At 39.3% G+C, this 13,887-nt stretch overlaps 1 protein-coding gene across 1 annotated transcript in view; it reads left to right on the forward strand.

The window, feature by feature from the left end:
• Positions 1 to 13,887, forward strand: part of LOC133607871 (3',5'-cyclic-AMP phosphodiesterase 4B-like) — a 156,792-nt gene that overhangs the window by 11,190 nt on the left and 131,715 nt on the right. Inside the window, exon 2 of the mRNA XM_061962898.2 lies at positions 2,936 to 3,056. Coding sequence (XP_061818882.1) covers positions 3,012 to 3,056 — 45 coding nt within the window. The 5' untranslated portion in view covers positions 2,936 to 3,011. The remainder of the gene's footprint in view (positions 1 to 2,935; positions 3,057 to 13,887) is intronic.

Genomic DNA, 13,887 nt, shown 5'->3' on the forward strand with positions numbered 1-13,887 from the left:
TATATATATATATATATTATATATGTGTGTGTATATATGTGTATATATATATATATGTGTGTGTTTATATATATGTATATATATATATATATACATGTGTGTGTATATATATACTGTATGTATGTATGTATATGTATGTATGTGTATATATGTGTGTGTGTGTGTGTGTGTATATGTGTGTGTATATACAGTATATGTGTGTGTATATATCTATATATACACATACATGTATATATATACGCATCATAATTAAATTATTACGCATCATAATTAAATTATCCCCTCAACTCCCCCCAAAATGGATTAACTCGCAGGAATAAAAAAAGACAATATAACATACATCCATAAACGTGGACGCATGTGAAAAAGTGCAATATATTTATCTGTACAGTAATCTATATTTATTTATTTATATATATTTATTTATTTTATATATATATTTATGTATTATTTATATATATTTATTTATTTATATATGCACCTTATTGCTTTTTTATCCTGCACTACCATGAGCTTATGTAACGAAATTTCGTTCTTATCTGTGCTGTAAAGTTCAAATTTGAATGACAATATAAAGGAAGTCTAAGTCTATATATATATATATATATATATATATATATATATATATATATATATATATATATATATATATCTCATCATCGGCGGCCACTCGAACGAGTATGACAATCCTCCTGGTAGGGGTGTATCCCTTTACGGAGGATGCCTGTGCGTGACTTTGTTTAACGTGGGTAGACTGGTGCACAGACAGTCACCACACGTTCCTTGACAGAATCGGGTCAGAGTCCAGTGGCATGGAGTCCAAGACGACTGTGGGACCCTTTTCTGCTGCAGCCTTCTTCCGCCATCGCAACCTTTGTGGTAGTTCTTAAATCTACCGTCTTCCGCCTGCTCCGCCGTTGAGATCTTCCCGGATCCCTGGCTAGGGGGCAGTCAGGTACTAGGCCTTTGCCAAGGGCCACCTGGGGTAACAGTAGTAAAGGATGCACTTTAACGTCATGCCCAGGACACACACACATATATATATATATATATATATATATATATATATATATATATATATATATATATATATATATATATATATATATATATATATATATATATATATATATATATATATATATATGTCTTAATAAGATTATCCCAAAAATAGTGCTCGATACCGTGGTAGAGCGCAATATATGTGTGTGTGGGAAAAAATCACAAGACTACTTCATCTCTACACTCTTAGAAATAAGGGTTCTAAAAGGGTTCTTCTACAAGGGCTGAGGTTCTAACTGGAACAATTTGCTTCTGAAAAACCCTTTCCCGAAGAAAGGGTTTTTCAAGGGTTCTTGGTAACGCTAATGGTTCCAGTAAGAACCATTTTGATCCAGAGAACCCTTTAAAACCCATTTTCTGAATAATTGGTTTTAAAAGGGTTCTCACTAACACTAAGGGTTCCAGTAAGAACTATTTTGATCCAGAGAACCGTTTTTGGAAGAAAGAGTTCTTCAGGGATTGTTGAAAGCATGGGTAAGATCCTGTGTCACCAGGGACATACTTCCTGATAACATTTGCCAATAATGGTGCCTATCTTTAAATAAATGTTTTTCTCATTAAAATGTTTTGAATGTTTGTTCAATGTCAACATGATAAATGACCACAATATAATATGAACTAAACTGATCTGTAGAATACAATATGGTTCTTTATAGAACCCTCAGAAGACAAGACGGTTATCGGTGAAAACCTTTGAAAAGGGATGTTTTTAGAACCCCCTGTGTCAGGTCTAGATGAAACCCTTGAAACATGAAAGAGTTCTTTGTGGAACTCCCTGTGTGAGTTCTAGATGAAACCCTTGAAACATGAAAGGGTTCTTAGTGGAACTCCCTGCATAGGTTCTAGATGAAACCCTTGACAAACGAAAGGGTTCTTAGTGGAACTCCCTGTGTGCGTTCTAGATGAAACCCTTGAAATACGAAAGGGTTCTTAGTGAAACTCCCTGCGTGGGTTCTAGATGAAAGTCTTGAAATACAAAAGGGTTATTAGTGGAACTCCCTGTGTGGGTTCTAGATGAAACCCTTGAAATACGAAAGGGTTCTTAGTGGAACTCTCTGCGTGGGTTCTTTGTAGAACCTCTCATGGGGGGTTCTGGGTGGAACCTTACACACACAGTTCTAGGTAGAACCCTCCAAAAGGGTTCCAGGTGGAACCTTTATAAAAAGGTTCTACCTGGAGCCAAAAAGGGTTCTCCTATGAGGACGAGCCGAAGAACCATATATGGTTCTACTTAGCACTTTTATTTCTAAGAGTGTATAGGCCTGTTTCATGAGGGGTTCCCTCAATCATCAGGAGATTTTAATAGATGCATTCACATACCATGGTTTATATAGGGCACAGAGTGGGTGGGTACAGGCTGGCGTAGGGGCGTGGTGATTGGCTCATGTGTTACCTAGGAGGTGTTTCCGTCTGTGGCGGCATGCTGATACAATTTCGCTGCGCTTGTTGAGGGATGACAGGTCTGGACGGTATATAATAAACAGTTTCTCTTTCAAGCATAGGTTGCATCTTTTATTACCACTATTGTAAGGTGTGCTGGATGCAAGAATTTGCCATGTTATTGAATATTCAACATTATTGTCTTTGAGGTCCCAAATATGTAGGATTAAACCGAGGGAGAGTTCAAAACCAGATGGAACAATCACAAGGCTTCTTTCAGGAACCAAAACCTGCGGAATACTACAGAACTCAGCAAACACATTTGGGACCTCAAAGACAATAATGTTGAATCATATCATGTAGTTGGCTTTTGGCCCTCTGACCAATGCGGCCCTCTAGTCCAAAGGTTTGGACACTCCTGGACGATGGTGACTTTAAGTGCCAGTGGAGCAAGATAACTTTTTCACCCACACTCTTCTCTTCCCATCTGCAGGTGAAAGTGTCGCAGCAGGACAAGAAGGAGTAGACTAGTGTTGTTGAAGAGAGCACAGAGAGACCGAAGGTGGCTCATGATGAAGAAAAGCAGGAGTGCTCAAGGAGTCGCACCCAGAGATGTAAGTATTGATCAGCCAGCATTACAAGGACAATCGTGATTTCAACCTATTATCCTATTCGAAGTATTTTTCGGACCATAGGGCGCACCGAATTATAAGGCGCACTGCCGATGAGCGGGTCTGTTCAGCTCTATTTTAATACAAAAGGCGCATTAAAGGGGTTATATTACGATTTTCATTTAAAACACTTCCTTGTGGTCTACATAACATGTAATGGTGGTTCTTTGGTTAAATGTTGCATAGATTGTTTTATAAGCCGCTCACACACTATGTGTGGTTAAATTTGTCCTTTGCATTTGACCCATCCCCTTGTTCACCCCTTTCGAGGTGAGCGAGCAGTGAGCAGCAGCGGTGCCGCACCCGGAAATCATTTTTGGTGATTTAACCCCCAATTCCAACCCTTGATGCTGAGTGCCAAGCAAGGAGATAATGGGTCCCATTTTTATAGTCTTTGGTATGACTCGGCCGAGGTTTGAACTCACAACCTACCGGACACTCTAACCACTAGGCCACTGAGTAGGTTTTGTGGGTGCTCTTAGTTACGTGCCTCCACTTTGACAGCGTCTTCTCCCCGCCACCTTTGTTGTAGTTTTGAGCGCTTCCATAGCGAGTCTACTGACAGATATAAGTTAGAGGTGGTTCCTGGTTCAATCCCCACCTTCTACCAACCTCGTCACGTCCGTTGTGTCCTTGAGCAAGACACTTCACCCTTGCTCCTGATGGGTTGTGGTTAGGGCCTTGCATGGCAGCTCCCGCCATCAGTGTGTGAATGTGTGTGTGAATGTTAAAGATGCGCGGTTTGCGGACACAACCGCGGAGTCCGCGGATTATCCGCGGGTCGGGCGGTTGAAATAAAAAAAAATTAGATTTTATCCGCGGGTCGGGTCGGGCGGTTGAAATAAAAAAATTTTTTATTTTATCCGCGGGTCGGGTCGGGCGGTTGAAATAAAAAAAAATTAGATTTTATCCGCGGGTCGGGTCGGGCGGTTGAAATAAAAAAAAAATTAGATTTTATCCGCGGGTCGGGTCGGGCGGTTGAAATAAAAAAAAATTAGATTTTATCCGCGGGTCGGGTCAGGCGGTTGAAATAAAAAAAAAATTAGATTTTAAATAGATTCAGGCGGGTGGCAGTTAAACCAATTGGGAAATATATATACATAGTTAAATGTTGTTACCCACATACAAAAAACGAGCAGGCACCTGCAGCATATGCCACAACAGAAGAAGAAAAAAAAGAGAAGGCAACGCCGGCAGCAAACGTGGTACGCGACAAACTAAAAAAGGGAATACTAAAGACCAGGGGGGAAAAAGGCCAGAAAAGTTCAGCGTGGACTCGTTTTTATGAGGTTGTAAATCAGGATGATAGTAATGCTGGCTACGTGATTTGCAAGAGCTGCGACGCTGTTTATGTCTACGACAGTCACAAAACCGGGACATCTGACATGGTGCATCACATTTGTGCAAAACCCCCCAACCTCCACAAACACCCTGAGCATGAGCAGTTTCGTCCGCCGTGATCCCAGAAGAGTGCCACAGGTTGTTAAAACAAGGCTTACAGATGCATGTGTGAACGCAGCTGCCTGCAGCAGTTTGAGTGGCGCGAGTGCGCTTGGAGGTGCGCTCAGCGCGGCTCCCAGATGATTGCGCACTGGTGTGCGTCTGGGCCGTGACAGCGTGGCACGCATTGAATGTCTCTGCTGCATTGGATCAGTCTCCTTTCTTTAACAGGCAAAAGCTTTATAACCTCACTAATGCCTTGCATCGTCTATATTAGATATATAACAACAACGGGTGCGGGCGGGTGCGGTTTTGATTAAATGTTAGTTCGGGTGGATGCGGATGGTTGCCGACTTTTGTGATGCGGTTGCGGATGAAATAATTGCCTATCCGCGCATCTCTAGTGAATGTGGAAATAGTGTCAAAGCGCTTTGAGTACCTCGAAGGTAGAAAAGCGCTATACAAGGATAACCCATTTACCATTTAAGTGTACGCTACTTTGTATTACAAATGGTGGGTGGATTGGCAAAAATTTCCGGGAATTATGCAGATCCCAAATACACATCAGCAGGTACCAGTAGGTAAGAAAAGTTGGTTTTGCATAATATTGCGAAACAAAACGCCAGATATTATGTCTCCTAATAGGTGCCATTTTGGGGTCCTTATACACACACCATAATAATACCGTATGTTGAAGCACAGTACGTCTGACTACGGTAGCCGCAATGCTCCGACAATCCATCAAGCGGTGCAGCTTCGTAGCTTACCAAAGTCGTACTAAAACACTTTGACACATTTTTGAGCGCCGTGTGTAATGTTCTTTATTCTCAATGAAACATGGACGTTTTGGTGTTGCTGGCTTGCTGTCATTTATTGAACACGCGTCAACCTGCAGTGCACACGTGTCTCTTATGTGTGACTGCCATCTCATACCTGCCAACTACTCCGGTTTTCCTGTAATTAGTACGGTTTTCATCAACCTATTCCGGGTTACGGTTGCAGTGATAAAAAATACGGTTTTTCATTAATTAAAAAAAATTTTTTTTTTTAAGTTTTATTCACGAAATCGCGTAACAACAACGACAATCGACACTGCTTCCCGTAACTTCCTATCGAGCCATTCCGAATGCCATGTGCGAGGCTATTTATAGCACCGCTGCCAAGCTCGAGGCACCTGTTGCCATTGTTTCCAAACGAGCGAACGATCATGGAATCAGCCGGAGAAAAATTGCAAACGAGTCTTAAACCGAAAAGAAAACTGCAGTCATTCCGTGAAGAATATTCAAAAGCCTATCCGGGAATAATTATCCGTTCCAAAAAGGGTGAAAACTACGCGAATTGCACCTTGTGCAGACAAGATTTTTCGATCGGACACGGAGGAATTAGCGATGTAAAAGACCACGTTGGGACAAAAAAACACAAGTCTAATGCCGTTGCTAGCGATACAAGTGGAAAACTTTCAACGTTTTTTCGTCGCCCAAACAGATTCTTTGGATGTGATAAATGCCGAAGTTTTATTTACGGAGGCAATAATTGAGCATGGATTTCCAATCGCACTGGCTGATCACATGGGACAGTTAAATGTTTGTAATGCAACCTTTAAAAATCATTACGCGGTGATCGCGGTCCCAAAAATAAACTTTTCTTGCATGATAATGTCCAGAAAAACTCGCTTTATATTACTATAGAGTCCTTTTAACGAATGAGTTTGATGGTTTATCACAAACCTTAAATGAAAGAAGTCCTTTGTTCTCCTGCACCATGCATGCGCTTTGGCCTTGCTTCGTGTTTGGTGCGCAATCCTGTCGGCTGTATTTCACAGCACGACATACTGTTAAAAGTGTTTATACTATTTATGCTTTCAAGTCCAAGTTGAAGAAATCTTGTTAAATGTTGACAGCATAACTACCAAAATACAGAAGTATGTCCTTAATATTTTTGCAGTGCTATTTCTGTTGAAAAGTTCAAATGATTACATTAGAGATGTGATGTGCCACTTTTCAAGTGTCTGATGGCTTCAATTAATTTTCATTAATTTTTCATATTTTGAATTCTTTTGAAAGGTTTACAAAAAAACTACGTTTGAATTGTAATTCCATGCTATTGACAGGACTATTAATTTTAATGAAGTTAGCTTACCATGTTTACAGTATGATAATTGTGATAGAAATGTGAATTTTAGGCACAGAATATTTTGTACAATTGAACAAGGCAGTAGATTATACAAGCTTGGACAGAAAGTTAATAATGACACCAATTTTTTTTTTAATGGAATTGTTTAGTACTGTTTTACCATTTGTTTACTGTAAAAAGTGTTTATGCTGTTTACATACCTGCCAACTACTCCGGTTTTCCCGTAATTCGTACGGTTTTCATCAACCTATTCCGGGTTACGGTTGCAGTGATAAAAAATACGGTTTTTCATTAATTTAAAAAAAAAAAAAGGGTGAAAACTACGCGAATTGCACCTTGTGCAGACAAGATTTTTCGATCGGACACGGAGGAATTAGCGATGTAAAAGACCACGTTGGGACAAAAAAACACAAGTCTAATGCCGTTGCTAGCGATACAAGTGGAAAACTTTCAACGTTTTTCGTCGCCCAAACAGATTCTTTGGATGTGATAAATGCCGAAGTTTTATTTACGGAGGCAATAATTGAGCATGGACTTCCAATCGCACTGGCTGATCACATGGGACAGTTAAATGTTTGTAATGCAACCTTTAAAAATCATTACGCGGTGATCGCGGTCCCAAAAATAAACTTTTCTTGCATGATAATGTCCAGAAAAACTCGCTTTATATTACTATAGAGTCCTTTTAACGAATGAGTTTGATGGTTTATCACAAACCTTAAATGAAAGAAGTCCTTTGTTCTCCTGCACCATGCATGCACTTTGGCCTTGCTTCGTGTTTGGCGCGCAATCCTGTCGGCTGTATTTCACAGCACGTCTTTGACAACTTGAAGTGGCATAAAACATTTAAAACAAAGGGGTTATAGGAACAATCACTTTCAGTGTTTTATGCCACTTCAAGTTGTCAAAGACGGTATGCTGGTGCCCGACTGCCACAAGTGGAACAAACATTTGAAACAAAGGGGTTATAAGAACAATCACTTTCAGTGTTTTATGCCACTTCAAGTAAACTTATCATAAAGTTACCATATCATTTTTGCAGTATGATCAATCTGATAGAATACATTTGGATTTTAGCCACAAAAAGGTAATGACACCAATGTTATCTATTGGAATTGTTTAGTACTGTTATACTGTTAAAAGTGTTTATACTATTTATGCTTTCAAGTCCAAGTTGAAGAAATCTTGTTAAATGTTGACAGCATAACTACCAAAATACAGAAGTATGTCCTTAATATTTTTGCAGTGCTATTTCTGTTGAAAAGTTCAAATGATTACATTAGAGATGTGATGTGCCACTTTTCAAGTGTCTGATGGCTTCAATTAATTTTCATTCATTTTTCATATTTTGAATTCTTTTACAAAAAAACTACATTTGAATTGTAATTCCATGCTATTGACAGGACTATTAATTTTAATGAAGTTAGCTTACCATGTTTACAGTATGATAATTGTGATAGAAATGTGAATTTTAGGCACAGAATATTTTTTACAATTGAACAAGGCAGTAGATTATACAAGCTTGGACAGAAAGTTAATAATGACACCAATTTTTTTTTTAATGGAATTGTTTAGTTCTGTTTTACCATTTGTTTACTGTAAAAAGTGTTTATACTGTTTACATACCTGCCAACTACTCCGGTTTTCCCGTAATTCGTACGGTTTTCATCAACCTATTCCGGGTTACGGTTGCAGTGATAAAAAATACGGTTTTTCATTAATTAAAAAAAAAAAAAGGGTGAAAACTACGCGAATTGCACCTTGTGCAGACAAGATTTTTCGATCGGACACGGAGGAATTAGCGATGTAAAAGACCACGTTGGGACAAAAAAACACAAGTCTAATGCCGTTGCTAGCGATACAAGTGGAAAACTTTCAACGTTTTTCGTCGCCCAAACAGATTCTTTGGATGTGATAAATGCCGAAGTTTTATTTACGGAGGCAATAATTGAGCATGGACTTCCAATTGCACTGGCTGATCACATGGGTCAGTTGAATGTTTGTAATGCAACCTTTAAAAATCATTACGCGGTGATCGCGGTCCCAAAAATAAACTTTTCTTGCATGATAATGTCCAGAAAAACTCGCTTTATATTACTATAGAGTCCTTTTAACGAATGAGTTTGATGGTTTATCACAAACCTTAAATGAAAGAAGTCCTTTGTTCTCCTGCACCATGCATATGCACTTTGGCCTTGCTTCGTGTTTGGTGCGCAATCCTGTCGGCTGTATTTCACAGCACAACATACTGTTAAAAGTGTTGATACTATTTATGCTTTCAAGTCCAAGTTGAAGAAATCTTGTTAAATGTTGACAGCATAACTACCAAAATACAGAAGTATGTCCTTAATATTTTTGCAGTGCTATTTCTGTTGAAAAGTTCAAATGATTACATTAGAGATGTGATGTGCCACTTTTCAAGTGTCTGATGGCTTCAATTAATTTTCATTAATTTTTCATATTTTGAATTCTTTTGAAAGGCTTACAAAAAAACTACCGTATTTTCCGCACCATAAGCCGCCCTGGGTTATAAGCCGCGCCTTCAATGAACGGCATATTTCAAAACTTTGTCCACCTATAAGCCGCCCCGTGTTATAAGCCGCATCTAACTGCGCTAAAGGGAATGTCAAAAAAACAGTCAGATAGGTCAGTCAAACTTTAATAATATATTAAAAACCAGCGTGATGTGGGCGCGCATGGAGTCGTATATCAACATGGACGGAGCTGCGTGAAAAAAGCCACCCGGCCTCTTCGCGTAAACTTCCCTTAACCACTCGCTCATCTTTTCTTCATCCATCCATCCCTTCGAGTTAGCTTTTATGATGACGCCGGCTGGAAAGGTCTCTTTTGGCAAGGTCTTCCTTTTGAATATCACCATGGGTGGAAGTTTCTGGCCATTAGCATGGCAAGCTAGAACCACAGTGAAGGATGACTTCTCATTCCCTGTGGTGCGAATATTCACCGTACGTGCTCCCGTTGTATCCACAGTGCGGTTCACAGGAATATCAAAAGTCAGTGGAACCTCGTCCATGTTGATAATGTTCTCTGGCCGGATCTTTTTTTTCAGCTATCTTGTTTTTACAATATGCACGGAAAGTAGCCAGCTTTTCTTGAAAGTCTTTAGGCAGTTGCTGTGAAATAGTAGTCCGTGTGCGGATGGAGAGATTGCGTCTTTTCATGAACCGGAAACCTGTCGCTTAGTAGGAGCCATTTTGTGGTCTTTACAGATGTAAACACACAAAGGAAATGAAACGTAATATCCGCGCGCTTCTTCTTCTTCTACGGGGGCGGGTGGTTGCTTACAGTAGAAGAAGAAGCGCTTCCTGTTCTATGGGGGCGGGTGCTTACCTTGGCGGTTGCTTGCGTAGAAGAAGAAGCGCTTCCTGTTCTACGGGGAAAAAAGATGGCGGCTGTTTACCGTAGTTGCGAGACCTAAACTTTATGAAAATGAATCTTAATATTAATCCATATATAAAGCGCACCGGGTTATAAGCCGCACTGTCAGCTTTTGAGTAAATTTGTGGTTTTTAGGTGCAGCTAATAGTGCGGAAAATACGGTACGTTTGAATTGTAATTCCATGCTATTGACAGGACTATTAATTTTAATGAAGTTAGCTTACCATGTTTACAGTATGATAATTGTGATAGAAATGTGAATTTTAGGCACAGAATATTTTTTACAATTGAACAAGGCAGTAGATTATACAAGCTTGGACAGAAAGTTAATAATGACACCAATTTTTTTTTTATGGAATTGTTTAGTACTGTTTTACCATTTGTTTACTGTAAAAAGTGTTTATACTTTCAATGAACAAATTGAAGTCTTGTGAAAGGTTGACAGGATAACTGGCATTAACTGTCAAAATAATTTCAAACTATTGAAGTTAGCTTACAGAATAAACATGTCAATCAACCCATATGATTTTTGCTGTAATATTTTTGTTTTGGGGCTTCACGGTGGCAGAGGGGTTAGTGCGTCTGCCTCACAATACGAAGGTCCTGAGTAGTCTTGGGTTCAATCCCGGGCTCGGGATCTTTCTGTGTGGAGTTTGCATGTTCTCCCCGTGACTGCGTGGGTTCCCTCCGGGTACTCCTGTTTCCTACCACCTTCAAAGACATGCACCTGGGGATAAGTTTATTGGCAACACTAAATTGGCCCTAGTGTGTGGGTGAGAGTGTGAATGTTGTCTGTCTATCTGTGTTGGCCCTGCGATGAGGTGGCGACTTGTCCAGGGTGTACCCCGCCTTCCGCCCGATTGTAGCTGAGATAGGCTCCAGCGCCCCCCGCGACCCCAAAGGGAATAAGCGGTAGAAAATGGATGGATGGATGGATTTTTGTTTTGAAAAGTCACTGTGACTGATAGAAAAGTGATGGTTTTAGCAACATTTTAACCTGTCTGAATGCTAATAATCATTTTGCGTCAGGGGGCGAAGCCTGAACCCCCCACCAGGACTTTGTCCTGGACCTACCGGGGCCTGCGGCCCCTGGACCCTGGCTACTAGGTTTTTCTGATTTCAAAAGTTGGCAGGTATGCCATCTACTGGTCGCAATGTACCAAATAACATTTGCTTGGAGGTTGGTCAGCACAAGCAGAATGAACCACGTTATAAGGCGCACTGTTCATTTTTGAGAACACAAAAGTATTTTAGAGTCCGAAAAAATACCTTAAAGGCTTCGTCATGACTCAGAATGTTTGAAGGTGATTGTCTAAGGAAGATAGACTCAGTCAGTTAGGTCTAGCCAACGCGTGGTTGATGACTCCAAAAAGATGACACAACAGGACACACAGTGGAGCCAGAGAGTGTGTGTGTGTGTGTGTGTGTGTGTGTGTGTGTGTGTGTGTGTGTGTGTGTGTGTGTGTGTGTGTGTGTGTGTGTGTGTGTGTGTGTGTGAGCGTTGTAGAGATGACGTAGTGGGGTGGCAAGAGGCCAAATGGTGTTAGAAGACAGCCCACGCCAGGATGACATTTAGGGCACAGATTGAATGGAAACATGGCCATGATGAAGGAGGACAGATCTGACAGAGAGGCCCATCTGTTTCTCGGAGATGCCGCTCTGTTTATAACGCCGATGTTGGCCGGATCATTTCATTTGACTTTGTCCAACACAGGCTCAAAGGACAGGCTGCATCCTGTGGACTCACTTCCTCCTCTGTCAGAACCCTCTTACTTCATCACTGACTTCTTGCTCAGTATTAATCTTGTGTACTCTTGACGTTAATACTGAACAACGCTTCTTTGTTTCTTTTGCAAAGTCTTTTTGATATAGTATATTAATTATGATGCTTGGCACTTAAATGAAATACATACAATTATTTCAGTGTTTTACTTTCATCCCTGTAGTGAGGGGGGGGTTGTCCCAAACTACGGCCCAGTTGGGCATTTGGCCCGCAAGGAAATCTCTATTCATTTGAAAAGTATACCCTTTTTAATGCTATTTCAATAGCTCTGAGTAATTACATGCACAATATTTATTTATATGACCCAATGCAAACAACATTCCCTAGTCATGGTACAAAAACAAAAAAATCTATCCAACACAAAAGGTCAACACACATGGTCAACACAACCTGCTCACTGAACTTTGTGAATATTATTTTTTTTTAAAATCTAAATTACACTCATTTAAATCCATTACAAACCATGATGGGAAAATGGTAAAACACTCTCCACACTTATCCATGTTTGGCGCATTTTAGCTGCTCGATGTTTCTGATTGATTACAACACTTTAAAAAGGTAACGTTATTAATGCTATTTTGTCGACAAAGCGAGTAGTTTGGGTCAACTACTTTTAATTATGCTTTGAAAGACTACAGCAGCATGTTTTTGTATATGACCCACTGCAAACAACATTCCCTAGTCATGGTACAAAAAAAAAAAAATCTATCCAACACAAAAGGTCAACACACATGGTCAACACGACCTGCTCACTGAACTTTGTGAATATTATTATTATTTTTAAATCTAAATTACACTCATTTAAATGCATTACAAACCATGATGGGAAAAATGAAGAACACTCTCCACACTTATCCATGTTTAGCGCATTTTAGCTGCTCGATGTTTCTGATTGATTACAACACTTTAAAAAGGTGACGTTATTAATGCTATTTTGTCGACAAAGCGAGCAGTTTGGGTCAATTACTTTTAATTATGCTTTGAAAGACTACAGCAGCGTTTTTTTTATATGACCCAATGCAAACAACATTCCCTAGTCATGGTACAAAAACAAAAAAAATCTATCCAACACAAAAGGTCAACACAACCTGCTCACTGAACTTTGTGAATATTATTTTTTTTCCTAAATATAAATTACACTCATTTAAATCCATTACAAACCATGATGGGAAAAATGAAGAACACTATCCACACTTATCCATGTTTGGCGCATTTTAGCTGCTCGATGTTTCTGATTGATTACAACACTTTAAAAAGGTAACTTTATTAATGCTATTTTGTCGACAAAGTGAGTAGTTTGGGTCAATCACTTTTAATTATGCTTTGAAAGACTACAGCAGCATTTTTTTTTATATGACCCAATGCAAACAACATTCCCTAGTCATGGTACAAAAACAAAAAAAATCTATCCAATACAAAAGGTCAACACATATGGTCAACACAACCTGCTCACTGAACGTTGTGAATATTATTATTATTTTTAAATCTAAATTACACTCATTTAAATCCATTACAAACCATGATGGGAAAAATGTAAAACACTCTCCACACTTATCCATGTTTGGCGCATTTTAGCTGCTCGATGTTTCTGATTGATTACAACACTTTAAAAAGGTAACTTTATTAATGCTATTTTGTCGACAAAGTGAGTAGTTTGGGTCAATCACTTTTAATTATGCTTTGAAAGACTACAGCAGCATTTTTTTTATATGACCCAATGCAAACAACATTCCCTAGTCATGGTACAAAAACAAAAAAAATCTATCCAATACAAAAGGTCAACACATATGGTCAACACAACCTGCTCACTGAACGTTGTGAATATTATTATTATTTTTAAATCTAAATTACACTCATTTAAATCCATTACAAACCATGATGGGAAAAATGTAAAACACTCTCCACACTTATCCATGTTTGGCGCATTTTAGCTGCTCGATGTTTCTGATTGATTACAACACTTTAAAAAGGTAACGTTATTAATGCTGTTTTGTCGACAAAGCGAGCAGTTTGGGTCAATTA

This window comes from Nerophis lumbriciformis, linkage group LG09, assembly GCF_033978685.3.
Source record: "Nerophis lumbriciformis linkage group LG09, RoL_Nlum_v2.1, whole genome shotgun sequence".
NCBI lineage: Eukaryota > Metazoa > Chordata > Actinopteri > Syngnathiformes > Syngnathidae > Nerophis > Nerophis lumbriciformis.